At 56.3% G+C, this 20,351-nt stretch overlaps 1 protein-coding gene across 7 annotated transcripts; it reads left to right on the forward strand.

Moving 5' to 3' along the window:
* Window positions 1-606: 606 nt before the first annotated feature.
* On the forward strand, window positions 607-19,931 carry TPST2 (tyrosylprotein sulfotransferase 2). Of its 7 annotated transcripts, none has more exons than XM_075515894.1 (8): window positions 615-843; window positions 3,246-3,468; window positions 10,252-10,320; window positions 13,402-14,306; window positions 16,046-16,244; window positions 17,572-17,622; window positions 18,705-18,753; window positions 19,778-19,931. In XM_075515894.1, exons 4-7 carry the CDS (start codon window positions 13,471-13,473, stop codon window positions 18,732-18,734), a joined length of 1,116 nt encoding a protein of 371 aa, XP_075372009.1. In that variant the 5' UTR covers window positions 615-843; window positions 3,246-3,468; window positions 10,252-10,320; window positions 13,402-13,470; the 3' UTR covers window positions 18,735-18,753; window positions 19,778-19,931. The 7 variants fall into 7 exon arrangements, with proteins under 7 accessions (XP_075372008.1, XP_075372009.1, XP_075372006.1 ...); XM_075515896.1 differs by having other exon boundaries at window positions 640-711; XM_075515897.1 differs by lacking the exon at window positions 615-843 and adding an exon at window positions 985-999.
* The last annotated feature ends 420 nt before the right edge of the window (window positions 19,932-20,351 follow it).

The raw sequence follows: 20,351 nt of genomic DNA on the forward strand, positions 1-20,351 counted from the left end.
CCGGTGGCTACGCGCCAAGAGGCAGGTCTGCGAGCGGCACGCCGTGGGATTCACCTGAGCGGTAAATAATTACCAGCAGTAACTGCAGTCCATCAAAGAGCAATTCACTTTCAGGGAGCTGTTTTTCCCCCCGGACGCTGTCCCTCCCCCCCAGGCGCTTCCCCTCTTTCCTCGGGCCTGGTTCTCCCTTCCCCATGCCCTCTCCCTCTCCCGGCCAGGCTCCTTCGGTGGCATTTTCCTGCGCTCCCGCGTTGCTAATTCGGGATCGCAGCGACTGCAGTGCCGCCGGGCGCTGTGCAAGCAGCACCCCGGGGGCTTGCTGGGGGCCGGGGGCGATGGCTGCTGGCGCGGGCAGCCCGCCCCGGAGCGCCCCCGCCCTGGGGCCCGCAGGCAGCGGGGCCGCGGGGAGCTGCGCGGCTGCGCGGCCGTGTCCCGGGCCATGCCGCCCGCGGAGCGCACGCGTGTCCCGGGCACACGCAGACACACGCAGACACACGCATGCCCCGTGCACACGCGCCCCGCGCGCACCCCCCCCCGGTGCGGGCACACGCGTGTCGCGTGACGCCGCCGCCCGCGCGCACCCGGTGCCGCCCGCCGGCCGGGGAGGCGCATGCGCAGTGGGGCGGCGCGCGGCGCGGGGATCCCGGCCCCTCGTGCGCGTGACGTCGCCGCGTCTCGCGCCGCTCCGGGCCGGCGGCGGCGGCGGCCCCGGTGAGCCGGGGGGGATCGGCACGGCACGGCACGGCACGGCACGGCACGGCACGGCACGGGCTGCGTGTGCCGCCAGCGCCGCCCGGCTCCGGCTCCGGCACGGCGCTCCCCCGCCGCGGCGCCGGCCGGCAGGTGACAGCAGCGGGTCTGCGCGGCGGGCGGCGCTCGGTAGCAGCGGGCGGTGGGAGCACGGCGGGCAGCGCTCGGGGCTCGGTGCATGGTGCGCGGCGAGCGGTGCACGGTGCACGGTGCAGAGCGGACGGCGCGCAGAGCGGCGTGGGATGCTCGGTGCGTGGGGGATGCAGGGTGCTCGGTGCGCGATGCACGGAGCGATGCAGGGTACGCGGTGCACGGAGCGATGCAGGCTGCGTGCTGTGCAGCGCACGGTGTGCGGAGGCTAGCGGTTGGTGCGCGGTGCAGGGTGCACGGCGTGTGGTGCAGGGTGCTCCACGTACCTTTCTTCCCCTCCTTCCTGCCTTCCGGCACGCTCCCCTCGCCGCCGGTCTCCTTGGCATCCCGTTGGGAGCCCAGCACCAGGCTGTGCCCTCCGTCACCCCTGCATCGCCGTACGGGACGGCAGTGCAGAGAGCAGGCTCGGGCACGCTGCCTGTCAGGAGGCACCCGCGGGCCGGGGCTGTCCGTCTGTCCGTCCAGGCACCCGGGGCCGAGCCCGGAGGTCAGGGCTGCCCTCCTCCGCTGGGACGAGCGTGGCTACCTGTGTTGTGGTGGCCTGGGCAAGCAAGCACTGGGTGAGAGGCTGCGCCTACGGGTCTCGCTCGGCACCTTTGGGACAAACGGTTTTGGCAGCAGCTGAGCTCTGGGCAGCTGCAGCTTCTGCTGGGCGGCCGCGGGGTGCGGGACCCGTGGCGGGGGGGGGTGCAGACAGGTTCCTGAGTGGCTGTGGTGGTGCCTCACAGCCCACCCAAAACACCGATGCTCTCTCCCTGCTCTGCCCATCTGTCAGCGGGCCGCTGCCCTGCGGTGCTGCATGGTAGGGATGTGAGATCCACGCTATTTCCATAGCAAGCTCAAGTTCCTTGGGACTCGTGGCCAGAGTCACAGTCCCTGGTGCTGCTGGCAGCGTGTTCCCACTGCCGGCAGCATGAGCTGGGCCGCAGTCTTCCATAGGAAGGGTATGGTTTGCATTGCGCGGGCCTTTGTTCTGTCCCTCACTGTGTTTGTTTGCATGCTTGGTCTCTGTCCAAAAAACATCTCGCAGCTTGAAACCCCTTCACACGTCTTCCTCTGCGAGTCAGAGCCCGGCCCCACCAGCTGCTTGTACTTAATAGACGGGCGGTGAGTCTCCCCTTTGCGCAGCTGTGCTCCTCTCTCATGCTTGGGTACTGAGCAAGGGTGAGTGGAGAGATTAAAATGATTCGTGCTAACAGGTTTCCAAATTTGACGTTGCTTTTCTGGGAATACTGCAGCGTGCTCGTGGGGAGCTTGTCAAGTGCCAACGCAGGTTCAAATGTTTCCTCCAAGCGGGGTTTTGTAATAGCGTGCCTGCCTGTGACTTGTGCTTGGTGCCTGCCTGCATGTGGCACCTGGTAGGAACAGACGCGCTGTGCTGCCCGCAGAGAGAGCCAAGGGTCTGCAGGGTGCTCACGCAGGGGAGGCAGCCCCTGAAATTGGGGGGGGATATCCAGCGCTGACCTTCGTAACCGCCCCACGGTCTGCGTGTGAACCCGTGAAAGTGGAGTTTGAGGTAGAGGCTGGTGGATCTTGGTGGTGCACCGATGAACGCCCTCCCAGCAGCCTGGTGTTTTGGTCCAGAGCGCTGAGCTTTCTCCATTCCTGCGAGTTGCTTCTGTGCTTGTGTGTGTGCTCGGGGGGCAGTGCTGCTCTCCAGGGAAGCGGCGGCTGGCTGCTGCCCGCAGCTCCGCGTTTCCCGGAAGATCGGAGCATCGCTGCTAGGACCTGGCCATGAGAGCCAGTTTCCATGCCTTGACGTTTGGTGGCACGTCAGCTGAGATGGGGCAGCCACCACTGCGCTCTGAGCTCCCCTCTGCCAAGCTGAAAGCCCCTTGCCTGGGGTGAGCAGCACCGTGTCCCGCGGCGGTTGAGCCATGCATGGTGCCTCATGGGTCCTTCCTGGCATTGCCCAGAGCCAGTGCTGCAGCCGGTGTTGGGGAGCATTGCTGCAAGGGGATACAGGCAGAATTATGCCCTCCACACTGGTGCTGGCGAGATGTCCCAGGTTGGGGACACGAAGGCGGGAGCTGCCGTGGGTCTCTCTGGGACGTGGTTTGCTGGTGGGCTCACCAGAAGGACGGGCAGGCTCATGCCGCTGCCGTTCTCGGCCTGTAGGTTTTGAAAATTGTATTAGTAATTTCTGTCGCTATTTTAGGGAGATACTTCCAAAGGCAGTTTGCATTACAGATACGCTGAGCCTTCAGGATGTGCGGGATGGCAGGAGCGCTATAAAATGCAGTGACTGTCAAGAGCATTTTTGGAGAGAGAAAACAAACACCCAGCAGGTGGTTTTATTTGGCACTGTACAGATGCGTCTTCTGACGAATTTGTGATGCGTTTAGGAAGCCTCAGCCTCGTGCCTCAGCAGAGCATGTTTCACTTCGGATTTCACAGCCCTCTGAGCGCAGACAGCGAGCGTGCGGGTCGGCGGGAGAAGCTTGCCGTGTTGTCGTCTGCCTGCTTTGTTGCATACCATTTTGCAAGCCTTTAGTCTGTGCAGTTCTCCTAAATGCCGGTCTGCCTCCAGTATCGCAGGGATTCTCCTCAAAGAAATCCTACCTAAAGGTGAACGATGCTTTTTTTTTTTCCCCCCTTTTCATCACCAGTCCATCCTTTTGTGCTGGCCTCGCGGTGTGGGTGCAGGCAGGAGCACAGCCTGGGCAATGCTGCCTGGGGCTGGCCCTGCCCGTAGGAGCCGTGCAGCGTGCAGGAGGTCCCGCCGAGGAGCCGCCCCGAGCCCCTCTCCGCCTTGCAGGTCTGCAAACAAGAACCACTGATAGCAGCAGAGGGTTGCTCAATCTGCAGCGCTCGGAAGTTAAGCAAGCGGCTGGTTCCCATCGCACCTTCCCAGGCGAGTGAGCCCAAACTGAGACTGGGGAATCCACAAGTGGCTGCGGCATCGAGGTGCTTCTCCGTGGCAGAAGTGACCGCTGGCTTATCAGCTCCAGAGCTGCTGCAGTTGCAGACTGCTGTAGTGGGGCAGGGAGAAGCAGCTGGGGTTTTTCCAGTGCTCCTGTTCCTGCTTGGTGCTGGGGGTGGATCCTGTGGCATGAGTGACCGTTTCTGGCAGTGGCTGTGCCCAGACATGCTGTAAGGGGTATGAGAGAGCACCCGGCCCCCCCCCCGCTTCCCTGGGCAGCTGTGCTCACAGCTGGCTGCGGGCCAGTGCGGCCGAGTGGCATGCAGAGGAAGGACAGCATGCAGAGGAAGGACAGCATGCAGAGGAAGGACAGCCTGCAGAGGAAGGACAGCATGCAGAGGCAGCCCTTGGTGGCCGAGCATTTGCAAATGTGAAAGGCAGCAGAAGACCCAGGGCTCACAGCTGGGCTTCTGAAGACAGGAACCGAGCCGTGAAGCACTCGGATGTGCTGTTCAGGGTAATTTGTCTTACGGGTCAGCCACGCCGCGCGCGGAGCAGCACGTCTCGGAAGGACTCGTTTCCTTTTATTCTGTCCACGGTTTCACAAGAAGAGCTTCTCCCGCGCCGGGGCTTGGTGGGAGGTTTTGCACGTCCTTGCTGGGTGCTGTGCAGGCACACGGGCTTTGTGCCGTATCGAGTGGGAGGCCACGTATTCACACGTTGCCGAAGTCGGTGCTGGGCAGCACTCTGTGCCCTTCCCAAAATTACTGGCTTTGTGAAAATGCCAAACGCTCGCCCTTGTGGCAGGCAACACGCCGAGCGCGGCTGGGCCCCGGTGGAGATCCCGGGGCCAGTCCGTGCGGGGAGATGGGGCACCGCTGCCAAAGCGCGGCTGGCTGTGGCGTTTCTTCCTCGCCTCGCTGCCCGAGGGGTGTGCAGCGTGCCCCTGTCCACGTTACCCTCTCTTCAGTCAGCGCCTTCAGCTCTGGGGACGCCTGGTGTTGCTGCATGGGGAAATAAAATATTTTGATTTTGTTTCTTAAGCAAATTTGAGGTTTTGGGGTTTCTCTTGCAGAAACAACCTTCTATTTGCAAATCCTGATCTTTGTGCGTGCAAGGATGGAGCTTGTTGAGACTTACGGTTTGGCATGTGGATTTGGAAAATATTTTTTTGAAGACACTTAGTATTTTTTCTAGCAGTTCCTTTGACTTCTTTTTCTCCCTGTTGCATGGCGGGCTCTGACCACCCACATCCACGTGGGGAATCTTTGTTCAGTTTTGGGAGGGAAGAGTCGTGTTGGCACTGAGCATAGCGAGTTAACGCGGAGGCTGCAAACTCCGGCTCCCCTCGCCCTGCAGCGCTCCCTGTGCCCCTCTCCAGCGGGGTTCCCCGGGACCTACCCTGGGCCAGGGGTGGGAGTTGGAGGGACCGCGGTCGGAGGAGCGGGGGAACAGCTCTGTCCTTCCCGAGAGCCCCTCGTCCAGCTCTGGGGCGGGGATTGCGACGACGGGGCCACTGGTCAAGGTGCAAAGGGAGCAAGCGTGGGATCGTGTTCGTCTGTCTGTCACCGTTCGTGCAGGCCCTGCAGTGGCACCCGCGCTGGCTTTGCCTTTGTCCCCCTGAGGCAGCAGCTGCAGAGTAATTAAGAAAAGGTAAAGGCCTGTGAATTGGAGCTGTGGGTTGATTAAAAGTCGGAGGCGTCCCTCTGAAGCGCAGAGCTCCTGTCCCGTTTTGGCACAAGCGCTTCCGAAGCAGAGACCGAGCCGATCTGCTGGGTGGCTCCATCCGTCGCTGGGGGGTCCCAGAGACCCCTCCTGCTCCGGTGCCCATCCCTCGCAGCCGGCAGCACGGGGTGGTGGGTGGGTCTCCCTTCCCCGCCTGTACCCCCTCACTCGGCTCGGTCCTTCCAGCGGCACCTGTGCCTCCCGACCCTGCTCCTTGAGCCAAGAGGGGGACGTGGCGAGCCCCTTCCCTCCTGGCTTTGCCAGAGCTTTGCTGGGGTGCAGTGGGTACGGTGGCTTGTGCCAGGTCACTGGGGTGGGTGCCTCCATCGCCGCCTTCTGCCAGCAGCTTTCACTTCGGGCGTTTCATAATTAATAAGCCAGTTTGAGAGAAAGGCTGTTGCCTTACGGAGAGCTTGGCAGAAGTGGATACTGTGGTTTCCATCGCCGGACGATAAAATGTCATTGCTGTGCTTGGAATGAGAGGCAGGCAGAGTGAAGATGCTGTAAATTGGTGGGATTTTTATTATTTTGGGAACGTTGTAGCATTGAGCAGGATAATAAAATGTTTTTCTAATCATAACAGCCTCGAGGCAATAAACAAACAGTATATTTGTGCTGTGAAATGTCTGTCGATTCTTTGTTGATGTGATTTAGAGCCTGTTAAAGCAGGCTGGCGTGCTGTGCATGCATCCCGGCCAGGCTCTCCTGGGATGGTGTGCTGGGGTGCTCGGCTGGGAACGCGCTATGTGGCTCAGGGCTTCCACCTCGCAGGATTTCCTGAGCGAGAAAGCTGGTATTTGAAGCTGCTGCACGCTGCCTTAATCCTCAGGGCATCAGATTCTGCTAGTTTATTTTTCTAGGTACTCAGCAGTGAGAATAAATTCCCCTGTGTCCCCCCTAGAGGAGGGCTTTGTGGTCTGGGAGAAAAATGGTCTTTTGTGAAACGCCCTTGCCCCTGCGGGTCCAAGCCAGTGACCTCCAGGCTGCAGGAATGGGGTAGTCGTGGTGGTGCTGGGAAGCGGGAGCTGCGCCGCGGTGGTGGGCTGTGCCGCCGGACCCTCGTGCCCAGCTGCTGGGGTGGCCTCAGCATCTGAGCAGAGCTGCCAGAGCGACAGCGAGCGCATTTCGCAGTGGAAGGCAGAGGGGATGTTCAGGAGCCGGCGTCGTTGCAGGGACTCTGGCTGGTGCATCGTGTCGAGTGCGCTCAACTGAGAGGAAATGGGGCAGGACCTGTAAGCGCGGCAGCGGCAGCGTGCCCTGCGGCTGTTGTGGAGGCGAGCTGAGCCGCCTGGGTGCTAAGATGCGAGCTTAAACACCCTCGTTGTGGTTTGGGTGCTAAGACGTACGCTTAAACACCTATTCTTGCAGTCTTTTGACTATTTCTTCCAGTTTTACTTGGGATGATGTCAGCAGTGCAAATGCAAACCACAGTGCTGTTTGTTCTATTTGGGGGTTCTCAAAGGGACACGTAACCCTGAAGTGCTCTAAAATCCATGTATTTTTACTGGGATTGGCTTCTGGTTCCTGTAGATACATCTGGGTTTGTGGCCTGCAGTGCATCTTTAGCTTTAATAAGCAAAAACCGTTCTGTTGTCGATGTTGCTGTTCTCGCCACTTGGTGGCCTGAAAGCAACTTCTTCTATTTTTTTTTTTTTTTTTTTTTCAGTGCTGTAGGTGCCAGTTACAGCTTAATTTCATGCACATAGAAGTGGGCTCTTCTCTCACCGCCTGGAGCCTCAAGCCATTGCTGACCTCCAGCAAAGGTTTGTACAAAGCTCCTGCTCTGCTGCAAGCGGCTGCAGTATCGATTGCGGTGGGCAGCAAAACACAGCGTAGGTTGGACCCTGCTCCCGCAGGCTGGCCACCCCGCGGGGATCGATCCTTGCTGTGCTGGGGGCGGACGAGCACGAGCCGTGGGTTGTGCAACCGGGCTGACGCTGCATTTGGGTGAACCTCAGCCTCTGCCGTCCCCTCGGCTGCCTCCGAGGGCGCGCAACAGCAAGCAGAGATCGGTGCTTGCTCCGTGCTTGCTGCTTTCCAGGGCTGCTCATCGACCTCTTGGTGAATGTTTTAAAATTTGTTGATCAGCTTTCATTTGGGCTGCTTTGAAACTGAGATGGAGAAACACCCTGCGCGTCTGCGTGCCAGCAGCCTGTCCCTTCCCACTCCTCGGCCTCAGCCCCCGCCAGCTCTTCCTGGCTTTCCTCTCCCGGGGCTTGTTTGACCCCTCTCCTGTTTGCTGCTGCCTCCTCAGGACGTGAGCATCTCTGTCCTGCTAAGGCAGATGCCTTGGAGTCATCGGGTGTTTTGAAATGCGCATTACGAGTTGTCACCAGGAGAGACCAGGAGAAGCACCCTGCCTTCCGTGGTGACAGCTCTTCTGGGCGCGTCGTTTATCTGAGCTCAGGTTGGGACAGCAGCGTTCGCCCTCAGGCAAGCGGTGTTTATTTTTGTGTTGCATGCCGCGTGTGAATTAACTGGAGTCTATCAATTAAGTGATTAAATTTTGCTGATTTGTAAAGATGCGAGCTAGATATATTAGGATATTTCTTGCTGACCGCAGCTTCTGCTGCTGTTTCGTCACAAAGACATCTGCAGTTCCTCATCCTTTTATTAAGCACCAACAATTTGAGCTAAAATTTTCCAGGCCACACCTATGTCTTTTGGGGAAGTTGCAGTTAATAGTAATCATTTCTGGGAATGTTTTAAAGAAGAATGCATTTTTTGATTATATTGAGCTTCTCATAGAAACTGGTTTTGTAATTTGTTTGTAACCCTTTGCTGCTTTCAAAAATGGACTTGAGACATTGCTTCATCACTACAGATGGTGCACAGCTCCCTCGCTCTGGCGGCCCCGGCTGCACCGACGCCGCGCTGTGCCGGCACGCAGGGCTGCTCTCTGGCAGTAGCGGTGGTTTGCCCGTTTCACAACAGCAGGTGAAGCAGGACGTGGAGGCTGCAGTCGGTTGGTGCTCGCTGTTGGTGCTTGCTCAGCCGTGGTGTCCGCCTGGACGGCACAGCAGCCGCGCGATGGCAGGCTGCATGGCCCCGCGCTGCGGTGGGAGACGTCAGGAAGGAAGTCTGCAAGCGTGTGTGTGTCTGTGTGTCTGTCTCTGTGTGCACGAGCAAGAGCTGGAGCCGTTTCTGGAGCAGGGTGTCTCGGGGCTGGGCTGTTAAACCACTGCTGTTCTGTGCACCAGATCATTCACGGCACTGCAGAAGCGCATCCAGGGATGCAGCTGCTGCTCCGTGGACCTGCAGCCTTGTCTGGGCCTGAAATTCCATGGTCAATGGAGGCCAGGCCAGGGTGGAGCAGAAAGCCTTGCAGGGAAGGAGGGCATTGCGTGCACTGCGGATAAGCTCTTGCAAAGTTCGTGCTGGGTGGAGTTTCCCTCTGGTTTCTAATTAGTGCTAAAGTGGAGGGGCGGCGTGATGTTCAATGGCAGCTGGGCAGGAGAGGAGGAGACTCTTGGGTGGCTGGAATAACAATTAGTGTCTGTACTTGAAATGTTCTCAACAACATCCTCTGAGGCTGGGATGCCATCATGCATCAAGGGGGAGCTGGCTGTGGGAAGGGCCCAGCTGCGGCAGCCGCACGACGAGAAATTTGTGGTCCTGTGCACACTCTGTGAGCCTTGGAGCGGAGTGCCATCCTGCCTGCCCACCAGGTCCTGGCCCCTCGGGGTGCTTCGCTGCAGCACGGCCCCCTGGACGGCGGCTTAGCTTGGAATGCTGCAGCCCTACCGGGATGGGTCCCCCCTGCTGCTGCCCTCCCGTGCCTGGAGGAGGGTGTCCTGCAGGGACACGGCTGCCGTACCGGCAGCAGGACGCAGGCAGGACCCCTGCAGAGGCGTGCTGTCACCGGGGTGCTCTGCGCTTGCAGGACAGGCGCAGCTCCAGACTTCAGCCAAGGCGGTGCGGGCGGCTGCCGGGCTCCCCGGGATGGGTGCAGTCCTTGTGCGCGCAGGTGTCGTGTCCTTGTGGGAAACCTGGCTTTTGGGCCGACGTGCAGGTTTTGGTTCCCTACCTGGTGGGGTGTGCGTGCTGTGAGGGGCTGGCGCTGCTGCCTCGGCGGGTGGTGAGGCTGGAGAGAGATTTGTTCCTTGGACTGGAGCTGGGGAGATCCTGGCAGCGTGGGCAGCTCCTAGTGCAGAGGTTGGCATCCCCATGATCCCACCTGGAGACACAAGCGTGACCTGCCAGACGTGGGGAGTCCTCTGGGCCCCATCTCCTTTTGCTGCTACTGGTTTGGGGACTCTGACTGTAGTCTGACTTGTGCCTGATTACAGCATTTGTACCAAAGCCTGCGGCAGGCGAGTCTGGAGCTGCTTCCTCTGGGACGGGCTGTTGCACCGGTCGCTTGTGTGCAACGGAAGCATGCCATATTTGGACTCTCATCCCCTGGGTTTTAAACATCCCAGCTGCTCCTGTCCCCCTGAGGCTTCTCCCTTCCAGAAGGCTTCATTTCCTAAAAGAGCAGCTGCCTTCCCGCTTCCCTCGGTTTCTCCTTCTGGCTGAGCCCTGTGAATGCCGCCGTGGTGCCGGTGCCTCGGGTTGGATGGCCGAGTCGCAGGTGTGCCACATGTGGCTGCCAGCGCTGACCGTGAGCTGGGACCACCTTTCCCCTGGGCTCGGAGGGAGGCTGTGGGCAGGAGGGGTGCGTGCGGCATGGGAAGTTGCCAAGGAGGAGAGCATTGCTCGTAACCGTGCATGCAAACGTCTGTGATAAACAAATCGACATTGTGGCTTTTCTTTCCCATTAGGTATTTTTGCAGCCACCTGTGTTTCAGCATGAAGCTCGGCTAGCAGCAAAATGAACTTACCGGCGGAAGGTAAGTACATACAGATGGCAATGCCAGAGCAGTTGATTCCCCTGTGACACTGGGTGTGGGCTGGTGAATATTTCATACGTCTGTGCACACTGCCGCTGATGCCCTGTTAATATTGTATTGCCTTCACAAGCTGAGAAGAAACGGTTTAAGCTTTGTTTATGCTAATGTCCAATCAGCATGCAAAATAAGGAAGACTCTCTGTCTGTAGGACATCTTGTGTCCTTGTTTGTCACTGCTCTGCTGTCACTTCCCCACCAGCTCCCATCCTCCCCCACGCTCTCTGCTCTTGGTACCAGCCTTGCCCTGATCGCAGTCGGGGACAGAGTCCCTGGCTGTGGGTCACAGCCTGTCCCTGTCCTGCAGTGTCCGAGCTGCACTCAGGGGCTTCAGCCCGGGGTCAGCTGCTGGCGCTTTGATTTCTGCTCCTCGTCACCAGCTGCAGTGGTTTTCAGTCCCTGCTGTGATGTGCCAGAGAAGCCCCAGAGAGCTCCCCAATTCCTGCTGGAGTGGAAGGCTCTCAGAGCCAGCTTGGGCATCTGAAGGACTAGAAGGTCATCTCTGATTAGACAGCCGTGCTGCCTAATTATGCCATGATATTTTCCGCCAGATATCTGCTGTGGAGGAAATTATCCATCCCTGTTCTCTCGTAGACTGATAAGCCCCATAAATTTGGGGGAATTCTTAGTGGAGGATTGCACAAAAGAGTTGAAAATAAGCTGGGATTGTTTGCGGTTGCTCAGCAGACCGCTGCCGAGCACGCTCGTGGATGCTTGTTCAGCCTGCCCGGGTACACTGGGGTAATCCCGCCGGAGAAGTTCGTTTTGCTTCAGCCCTCCCGGTGCCCGTGGCACCCGTGTAGGAGACAGAGTCGGGCTGTTCTGCTGGCGGGAGCAGCGGTGTGCTGCAGCAGCGGGGAGAGTCCAGAGCACAGCAGGAAGGGCGAAGCCGTGCTCCGCAACGGCAGCCTTCGGCACCTGCCTCTCTGCCTTTCCTGTTGCCCCACAGCGGAGCGAGAGCTTCCCCACGCTGGTGGCGTTGGATGGGCAGCAGTGGGGGCTGTGTGTCTGCCCTGGCCGGGGCAGTAGGATGATCCCCAGGGACGCGGCACTTTGTCCCGCCGAGTGCTGCCGGAGCAGGGCCCGTACCACAGGCTCCCAGCCAGCCTCCTGCTTCGCACAGCAAAATGAGTGAGTCCCTTTGTTCCTCTCTGGCGGCACTCGGACTGGAGCTGCTGGGAGCATCTCGGTGGGAAACTCTTACTGTAAGCTGTTTTTGCAAAGAACAGAGCACTTCTGTGCTCCCAGCCTCCTTTTTAAACTGCAGGCCTTTCCTGCTAATTAGCCTGTCTTGGTCTGCATAGCCATGATTATTCCAATTGGCCTTAAATCCCGACTGCTCCAGCTACAATGCATTGAAATGGGTCTTGCGGCATTTGCAATTATTTTTAGGGTGAACATTTGAATATATTTACATGACTGAAACAGATCAAGATAGCAGGATGAAGCAGATGAGCGCTTGTCTTTTTAATGGGTCTGACTCTGGCTTGGTGCTGCATAAATGCCAGAGCCGTTTGTTGTTCTGTCTGATTTACATCTAAACAAATGGACCAGCATTTGACTTTCTGACTTTCTTATAGTATATGGGCGTGCATTTGAAACTGTTTAACCTTGGTATGTTAACCAAGCAGTTGGCCAGAATATTAACCATGGTGCTAAAGAGCCACAGAAATAATTTTGGTGGTGATGTTACTTTGCTGCTGGGATGGGACAACGCACGCCTGGGTGGGCAGAGAGGCGCAGCCTCTTCGTGTCGTGGTAATCCGATGGTTTGAGCAGAAGCGGATAAAAGCAGAGCGGGTGGATGGTGAGCAGCTGACCGCTTCAGCAGTGCGGGTAGGTGGAGCGGGATGTCAGGGGTTGGAAAGGGAACGGAGCGAGTCCTCGAGCCATTCTGGGGCCGCCTGTGCTGGCAGATAGGGCAGGGGCGGGGAGGCTGCCCAGCTCTGGGATGGCTTTCCTGCCCGCTCCCCGCTGCAAAGGGGCTTTGCACGGGCCGCTGCTAAATGTGCTCTTTCATGGAGAGAGTCGAGAGGAGAAAACGTTTTTCTGAAGCGGTTCTTTGGATTGTCAGCAAAACAAAACACATGGCCGTCCTGTTCCTTCCACTCCATTCAGCTCCCGCCCCAGCCACGTAATCACGAAGAACTTGAAATCCCTGGGTGAGCCCAGGGGAGGATTGCAAAACCTGTGCTCACAAATGGAGCAGAAGAGGGGAGGGTGTGGGAAGCGGTGCCAGCGTTTCCAGGAGTCCCTCCCGGGTAGGCAGCAGAGCAGGGGACTTGCAGAAACTACAGGCTTCCTGCTGGATATCCTACCGAGACACAGAAAACCCAAAAAGCCTTAATGCCAGATGAAGTCTTCAAGGATTTTTATGTAAGGTTAGTCTCTGGTGGAAAGGCACTTAACGCTGACTCTGTGTGTTGCTGTTAGCCTTCAGATGTTTTAATTTCTCAAAGTGTTTCATTCTGATGGGTAACTGCTTCTCCTGACTCAGACCCTTGAAATTTGCATGAGATGCTTTTGTTTTTCTCTTATTTCAGCTTTCCCCCTCCCCTGAGACAGCACATTGAAACTAAAGAAAATGTAGGAAGGAGACAGGTGGCTAAGAGAAGTGAGAAGATGGTGGTATGCTGAGCTCAGTTTTGGAAGGAAGGAGAACTGCAGGGAGGGTCTGGGCTTCACCTGGGATGGAACAGACACTCTGTAAAGATTTTTTTTAAGGACTGACTGGGTACACGTGGCCCCTCCTCTCCGAAATGTTCCTGGAGCTTTGCTTCAGCTGTAAACCTGTGATTCTGGGTACACAAACAGTCCAGAAATAATCTCTTTGGGTGTGCTCTGAGGCAGATTTTAATTACCTCCTGGGTAGAAAGCACCTAGCCTGGAAGTTGCGGATAAGTGAAAGAGACGATGAAAGCCTGGGATGGTGTCAGTGTCCTGAAGGAGCCGGGCTGGATGCTGAGGTGCTGCTGGGCTGGATTGCGGCTCCTGCTCCTCTGACCATGCTGTGTTTCTCTTGCAGATGCCCCTTGGGTTGAATACTTGCTAGCTGAAAGCTGAAGCGTGGTCACCAGCCTGTGCGGAGAACAGGATGCGGGTCACCATGAGGAGGGTGTTGCTGGTGGTGGGGTCGGTGGTCGCCCTGATGGTGACTCTGCACCTCGGCCAGCAGGTCCTGGAGTGCCAGCAGGTCCTGAGCGAGAGGAGGCACAGGCTGATGAGACCCGAGAACGAGGAGCTGGTCATGATGGACTCCAACCACGTTGAGTACCGTTACAGCAAGGAGATGCCCCTGATATTCATTGGCGGGGTCCCACGGAGCGGCACGACGCTGATGAGGGCCATGCTCGATGCCCACCCTGAGGTGCGCTGCGGAGAGGAGACCCGCATCATCCCCCGCGTGCTGGCGATGCGGCAGGCCTGGTCCAAATCAGGGCGAGAGAAGATGCGCCTGGACGAAGCGGGGGTGACGGACCAAGTTTTGGACGCTGCTATGCAAGCCTTTATACTGGAAGTCATCGCCAAGCACGGCGAGCCAGCAAGGTATTTGTGTAACAAGGACCCCTTCACGCTGAAGTCCTCCGTCTACCTGTCCAGGCTGTTCCCCAATTCCAAATTCCTCCTGATGGTTCGAGACGGCCGGGCTTCGGTCCACTCCATGATCACGCGGAAAGTGACGATCGCGGGCTTCGACCTGAACAGCTACCGAGACTGCCTGACCAAGTGGAACAAAGCCATCGAGGTGATGTACTCCCAGTGCTTGGAGATCGGGCGGTCCCGGTGCCTGCCCGTCTACTACGAGCAGCTGGTGCTGCACCCCGAGCAGTCCATGCACACCATCATGAAGTTCCTGGACATCTCCTGGAGCGACACGGTGCTGCACCACGAGGAGCTGATAGGGAAGCCCGGTGGGGTGTCACTTTCCAAGTGAGTGTCTCGGTTCCTGCCTCGGCTTTTTGAGGGCATTTTCATTACATGAAGCAGGTCAGGGCTAAAACTGGGGGCAAAGACGTGTTGCTTGTGTTTATGCATGCTTTTTCAGGGGCAGAAGTGGCAGAACATCCAGTTTTGCTGCAATAGGTTTTGCGTTTCTAAGTAGAAGACAGCTTGAATACTAGCAATCTGTTGTACCCAACAGAGCAGCTTGTCAGGCGAGGATTTTAGGAGCAGGTGACTGCTTTATACATCTGTCTTGACAGTGCAGAAATTATTTTGGTCTCTAATTTGAAAAGAACTGCTTGCTCTGAAACGTGAGCTTTTTAATGCCTCTTTTCTCCACCTGTCCTCAAATACCTCCTTACCGCAATTAGTTTTGCTGCTAATGAATGGCTTTCAGCAGCGAGCAGCAATTCTTGCCAGGTTTGGTGCTGGTATTGCAGAATAAAAGAAATACCTGCTCTGTGGAGACACACCCCAGCACTCCCTCCTTGCTGGCTGGCTGTCTCTGGGTGCCAGGGGGGTGCTTGCCTTCTCCCACATTCTTCTCCTCTTCTAATGCCTTTTATTTGAGACATGGTGTAGTGGTGGTTTTGGCAGTGTTAGGTTTATGGTTGGACTCGATGATCTTAAAGGTCTTTTCCAACCTATATGATTCTGTGATTCTGTGATTTCCTAAATGGAGGCTTAAGTCGAACTTAGCAAAATTTAATCAGTGGTGTAAGGGAACTATACAAGCAGTCTTTGTATAAATCGCTCATGCCCGAGTGGTGAGGGCAGCTGTGGACACGCAGCTGCTCTGTTTCTCGGGGACGGATGTGGGTGTGCGGCCGGGCTCCGCTTCCCTCCACCATGAGATGCTCTTCCAGACGAGGCTGTGCGGCATTGCCTGTGCCTTAGCAGTTGGTAACTGGGACGCTGTCATGAGGCTCTGGATCTGCAGCCTCTGTGCACATTCATCCCTCTTAGGACGCCGCATCGCCTGTGCCACATGGGATGTGGTTTCCTTTGGCTGGAGTCGAGCAGGCGGCTGCTCGCCCCAGGCCAGCGTCCCACCAAGCACAGGGCGCGGGGGGGGGGGGCTGTACCTGCGAGGGGCTCGCTCCTCGGGGTTTGGAGGGCAGGGAGCATGGCTGGTGGGGAGCACGTCCTGGTGCCCTTACCCCAGGCGGACCAGGAAGGCAGCTGTGGTGTGGGATAGAGAGATGCAGGCGCCTTTGATGGCTGAAGCGATGATTTCTCCAGGGCTTTCAGCCCTTTACGCTCAGAATAAATTTTGCTGAGGTTGGTTAAACAGATAAGTTTTTGGATTTTCAGTGGGATTGTGTGGTGTATCTGTGCTACAGACCATACGTCTTTCATTATTTTCCTGTAATAATGAGAGGTGTCCTGATAACACCCCGACCCCGGTGCAGGATGGATCCCCCCATACAGGGGGACCCAGTCTCTGGGGCTGTGGAAATCCCTGCCAGGATCCGCTCCCCGAGAGCAGGGCTGTGAGCGGGAAGCGGCTGCTCCAGGGCTGCCCCGCTGTGCCTAACGCCGGCTCTGCCACAGGCGGACCTGGCAGGCGATGAGCGTTTGTGCTGCACCGCGTGTCTTGGGCATTGGAAGCAAAATGTTGAAGTGGCAGTGAACCTAGCTGAAGGCTCTTCTGTCTGAGCCCAGTACGTGTGTGAAATCCAACTTTAGTGTCTTGTTTTGTTTTTTTCTTTATTATTTTTCCCCAGGATAGAAAGATCAACAGACCAGGTTATCAAGCCGGTGAACATGGAGGCGTTATCTAAGTGGATCGGGCACATCCCGGGGGATGTGCTGCAGGACATGGCCCACATCGCACCAATGCTTGCCAGGCTCGGCTACGACCCCTACGCCAACCCACCCAACTACGGCCACCCCGACCCCTTAGTTGTCAACAACACGCACAGAGTGAGTGTCGCTGCCGTCTGCCTGTGGCGCTGCCGGACGGTCATGGGGAGGGAGTGCTGACGTGGGGCCGTGGGTCTCTGCACCCACAGAGCCCTCTGCAGCAGAAGAGGCTGCTGAACCGAATCAGAAGAGCAGTGGAGAAACAAACGCTCTCTTCCTTTTGGGAGACTGGCAACGACAGACACGCAGTTACACTGAGATGATTTCAAAACAGATGTGTGTGGTAGATTGAGTCTGACGTGGCTCAAACTGATGATGTTCCCTATGATTTTGTGGTGGTGTTTGTTGCTTCTGTTGTGGGAGATGCTGACTTGTCCCTCCCTGACCCAGCCCAGCTCTCAAACCCAGGCGTGGGAGTTGCTGGTGTGTGCTGATGTTATCTAGGTGCACAGCTGTAGGCACTAGGCACACCGGTCTGGCCCCAGGAGGATGCGCAGACTGCTGTGTCCGTGTGTAGCTCACCAGCCACTCCTGCGGTCCCGTGGGGAAAGCGAGTGGAGGCTTGTAATGCATTTGGGCAAAACCAGAAGATTTTTTTTTTTAGAATATTGACTCATGTCCCTGGAACAGAACTGGAAGGAAGAGGCTGCAGAGCCACAGACAGCAGTTACTAAAGAGAGGGAGTTTCTCGTGCTTTGGGGTGGACCAGTTCCTCCCCAGCCTGAGGCTGGACTCTGCAGCCCCCCCAGCTTTGCACGTGCTCCCCGTGACGGTGCCCTTGGACGAGGTGTCCTTTGTCACACTGGTGGGACCAGGGGAACGCCTGCGGGTGGGACCGGTCCCCGTGGTACTCTGTGCAGGTTGTGGGCAGGCAGGCAAGTAGCATCACTGACCTGGAAGGTCGGAAGAGCTTCCCTGGAGCTGGTCCATGCTCTGAGTGCGCTGGTCTCTTACAGCTCCTCCTTGCTCTCTTTGCTTGCTGAGAGCTGTTCGAGGACACAGGTGATTTGGGTGAACATCTGCCCTGGGCAGGGTTAGGGACTCTGGGTCTCTGACGTGGACCTTTCTGTACTTCTTGGGATGAATTTGGAGAACTGGCACGATGGTAAAGACTGAAATACTCTCCCCTCCCAGGCTAAGGGGGGAATCAGAGAATTGCTTGTGTCAGTTCCCCGCCCCAGCAGGATGCTGTTCCCTGTCTTTGCTTACAGTCACGAAGGAGGAAACCTCCCACTATTGCCCCAATATAGCACCTCGATGTACAACAAATGCCCATCAGGGTATTTCTGCTGGTTCAGGTATACTGGGACGTAGGATGCAGGTAATGAGGTGAACTTGCCGATGTTCACAGAGCTGAAGGGTCACTCCAATTTTCTCTTTTCCATAGGTTTTAAAGGGGGATTATAAAACGCCAGCCAATTTGAAAGGTCATCTGCAGGTAAGAGTCTGATGTCCCTTCTGAGGGCTTTGCCCTGTTTGGTTGATCCTGGGTGCCTGGTCCCTTGCTCCCTCTTATGGGCATTTGCAGGCCGGGCAGCCAGCTGCGGGAAACATCCCTGCTCCGTTGCCTCGATCCATGGGGACCATGTGCCTGTCCTTCCTGCTGTGCACCACTCCCACCCTCCACACTTTTTTGTGGTTGATGTCCTGTGTATTCTGTGCTCCTCAGACCCTACTCATTCATCTCTGTCACCTCCTTCCTGGTCTGCTTGTGCGTATGGGTTTGTGCTGTGGAGTTCTGTGTTCACTCATCAGAAACTTGTGCTCTTCATTCTCTGACTTTAAGACACTTCCCACCTTGCTCTCTGTTCCAGAACTCTTAAAGTTTTTGTTGCCGTGGGTCTTGCCTGCCTTAGGGAAGGGTGGCTTGTCTGATTTGCAGGTTACAGATAGATCTTCTAGTTCTTGTACTTGGGTGATTGTGTTCAGGTGTCAAAAATACACTGTGGGGCTCCCTCCCTAAAGAGCAGTACTTGAAAACAATTGATAACCATCTTTTGTAATGCAGAGCAGTCCAACAGCCATTGCACACACAGACTTAAAAAAAAAAACCCAACTTCTTGACTCTCCGGAAAGCGCTACCTGCACAGGATGGAGATGCAGTAGATTGGTGTTGATGTTTTGATCCAAGGTGCCAGGTTTTACCTGCTCAACATGTGGCCTCCTAAAGAAAGCAGGGGGATTGAGCTGCATCGCCGGTGTCAGGCGAGAAGATGCAGAGCCCGGTCCCGGACTGAGGAAGCAGGGCTGCTGGTGAAGCGAGTGTGTAGTGGCTTTCACTGCGAGAAGTGTCACTGGCGATTGCCGGATGGCCGCCCAGGGTGCTTCGTGTTGCGTGAATGGTAGCGAAGCGAGAGGCTGCAGTCTCGTGGCAGCGTCTCTTGGCTGCTGGTTCTCTGCCTTTGTGCTGCTTTCTGTGTCCTAAACGTTTCCTTTTCTTGCTTCTGGGAACACAGCGGGAATGTTTTGAGTTGCAGATGGTGGCTTAAAGCTGACCCTTCTGTTTCCGGGTTATTCTAGGTGACTCAGAACACATCATCTTCTCACTAAGAAAATTAATGATTTCCAGGTAAGACCTTCTACTTTGTTTTGGGACTTGGGCAAATCTGCCTGCATTGCTCCAGGGTTAGCATTTTGCTTGTGTAATTTCTTGTGCCTGTGGATTAGCCGGGCTGCTCCAGGCACACTCGTTACGTGAATGATCCCCTTCACAGTTGCTGTAGGTTTTCAGAACAATACTGTTATGTGAGACGATTTGTCAGAAATTATTTTTCTGAGCTCTGGAAACAGGCTTACTTCAGCAAAATCGAAATCAGCCACTTGAGAGAGTTATTACCGACTGTCCCCGCAGGGAGCATTGAAATAGGAAGTGGAAATGTGTAGATGAGCTGAGCTGCTCCCCAGCTGTCTTCTAGGACGTGCCGTGGACCTGTGGAAGGGAAGATAAAGCAGTCGCATCTTCTGTCAGTTTGGAAAAACAAAGCTGCTGCCCTTACCCTAGGTTTCTGCTCCAGATACAACCGTTGATATGTTGGATGTTTTTCCGTCTCTCTTTTCAGCTAGCCTCTACGCTAAAACATAAAATGTCGTTTTTCTTACTAAAAATGACCCTTTAAAAACTACTTTCTATGTAAAAGCAGTATATTGTAACCAAGGAGCAATGGTTTTAAACTAAGGGAGGGCAGATTTAGACTGGATTTAAGGAAGAAATTTTTTACCATGAGGGTGGTGAGGCACTGGAGCAGGTTGCCCAGAGAGGTAGTGGAGGCCCCATCCCTGGAAACATCCAAGGTCAGGTTGGACGGGGCTGTGAGCAGCCCGATCCAGTTAACGATGTCCCTGCTCTTGCAGGGGGTTTGGACGAGATGACCTGGAAAGGTCCCTTCCAATTCAAAGCATTCTATGATTGTGCTAAAAAAAAAAAATCAGAAGCATTGAGTGAAAATAGAAGCTGTGTGCCCCCAGTCCTGAGCTGGGACTTGGTTTCTTTGTAACCATGTTTTGTATTGCAGCTGCTTTAAAACCATTAGTCGGGCACCTGCTGTGCTGGCGTGACCGGATCCTGCTCCTGAGTCTGTGTGTTTCTCTTCCAGAATGCTGCAAATGGCCTTTTGTTGTCCAACAAAGAAGAGTTTGCAATGGCACCAGTGGAAATCGGTTATCCAAGCATATTGCTTGCTAATAGTATTGCCAAAATGACTGCTATACGAGGAATGTATTTGCATTTATTTGCAAAGGCCAAACATTTTACCCCGTCGTCTGCCTTTTCCGAACGCTCCGTGGTGACAGCATCTGTGGAAATTCATACTCGACGGGGACGTCAGCGTGCCATCGAGAAGAGATTTTGTATGCCGTGGCCGGAGGACTTGTTAAATCGCGTTTAAGTGTCTCGTAACGCTGTTCTCTAATTCACGGGTCAGAGATAGGTGTCCTGGCCTCGTAGAGCCTTTGTCGTGCGAGTGACACCCCCCTCCCCCCCCAGCCCTTCACCGTGACTTACAGAGGCTATTGCAGAGTTAATATATGAGCCCACCCCCCCCCGCCTCCTCCCTTTGTTACACACCATTAAAGTATTGTTTTAATACGCAGGCTCTGGCCTCCCTCTCTGCTCCCGGGGGCCCGGCCTCGGCCCCGCCATCGCTGTGGCGGTGCGGGGCGCCTGGGGCC

The sequence above is a fragment of the Mycteria americana genome, chromosome 13, assembly GCF_035582795.1.
Source record: "Mycteria americana isolate JAX WOST 10 ecotype Jacksonville Zoo and Gardens chromosome 13, USCA_MyAme_1.0, whole genome shotgun sequence".
NCBI lineage: Eukaryota > Metazoa > Chordata > Aves > Ciconiiformes > Ciconiidae > Mycteria > Mycteria americana.

Excerpts from the sequence above, each read along its gene's own strand:
- TPST2 (XM_075515893.1), top strand. The coding sequence starts at position 13,471 with ATGCGGGTCACCATGAGGAGGGTGTTGCTGGTGGTGGGGTCGGTGGTC. Across the intron at positions 14,307-16,045 it reads GGTGGGGTGTCACTTTCCAA|GATAGAAAGATCAACAGACC; the intron begins GTGAGTGTCTCG and ends ATTTTTCCCCAG. Across the intron at positions 16,245-17,571 it reads TTGTCAACAACACGCACAGA|GTTTTAAAGGGGGATTATAA; the intron begins GTGAGTGTCGCT and ends TCTTTTCCATAG.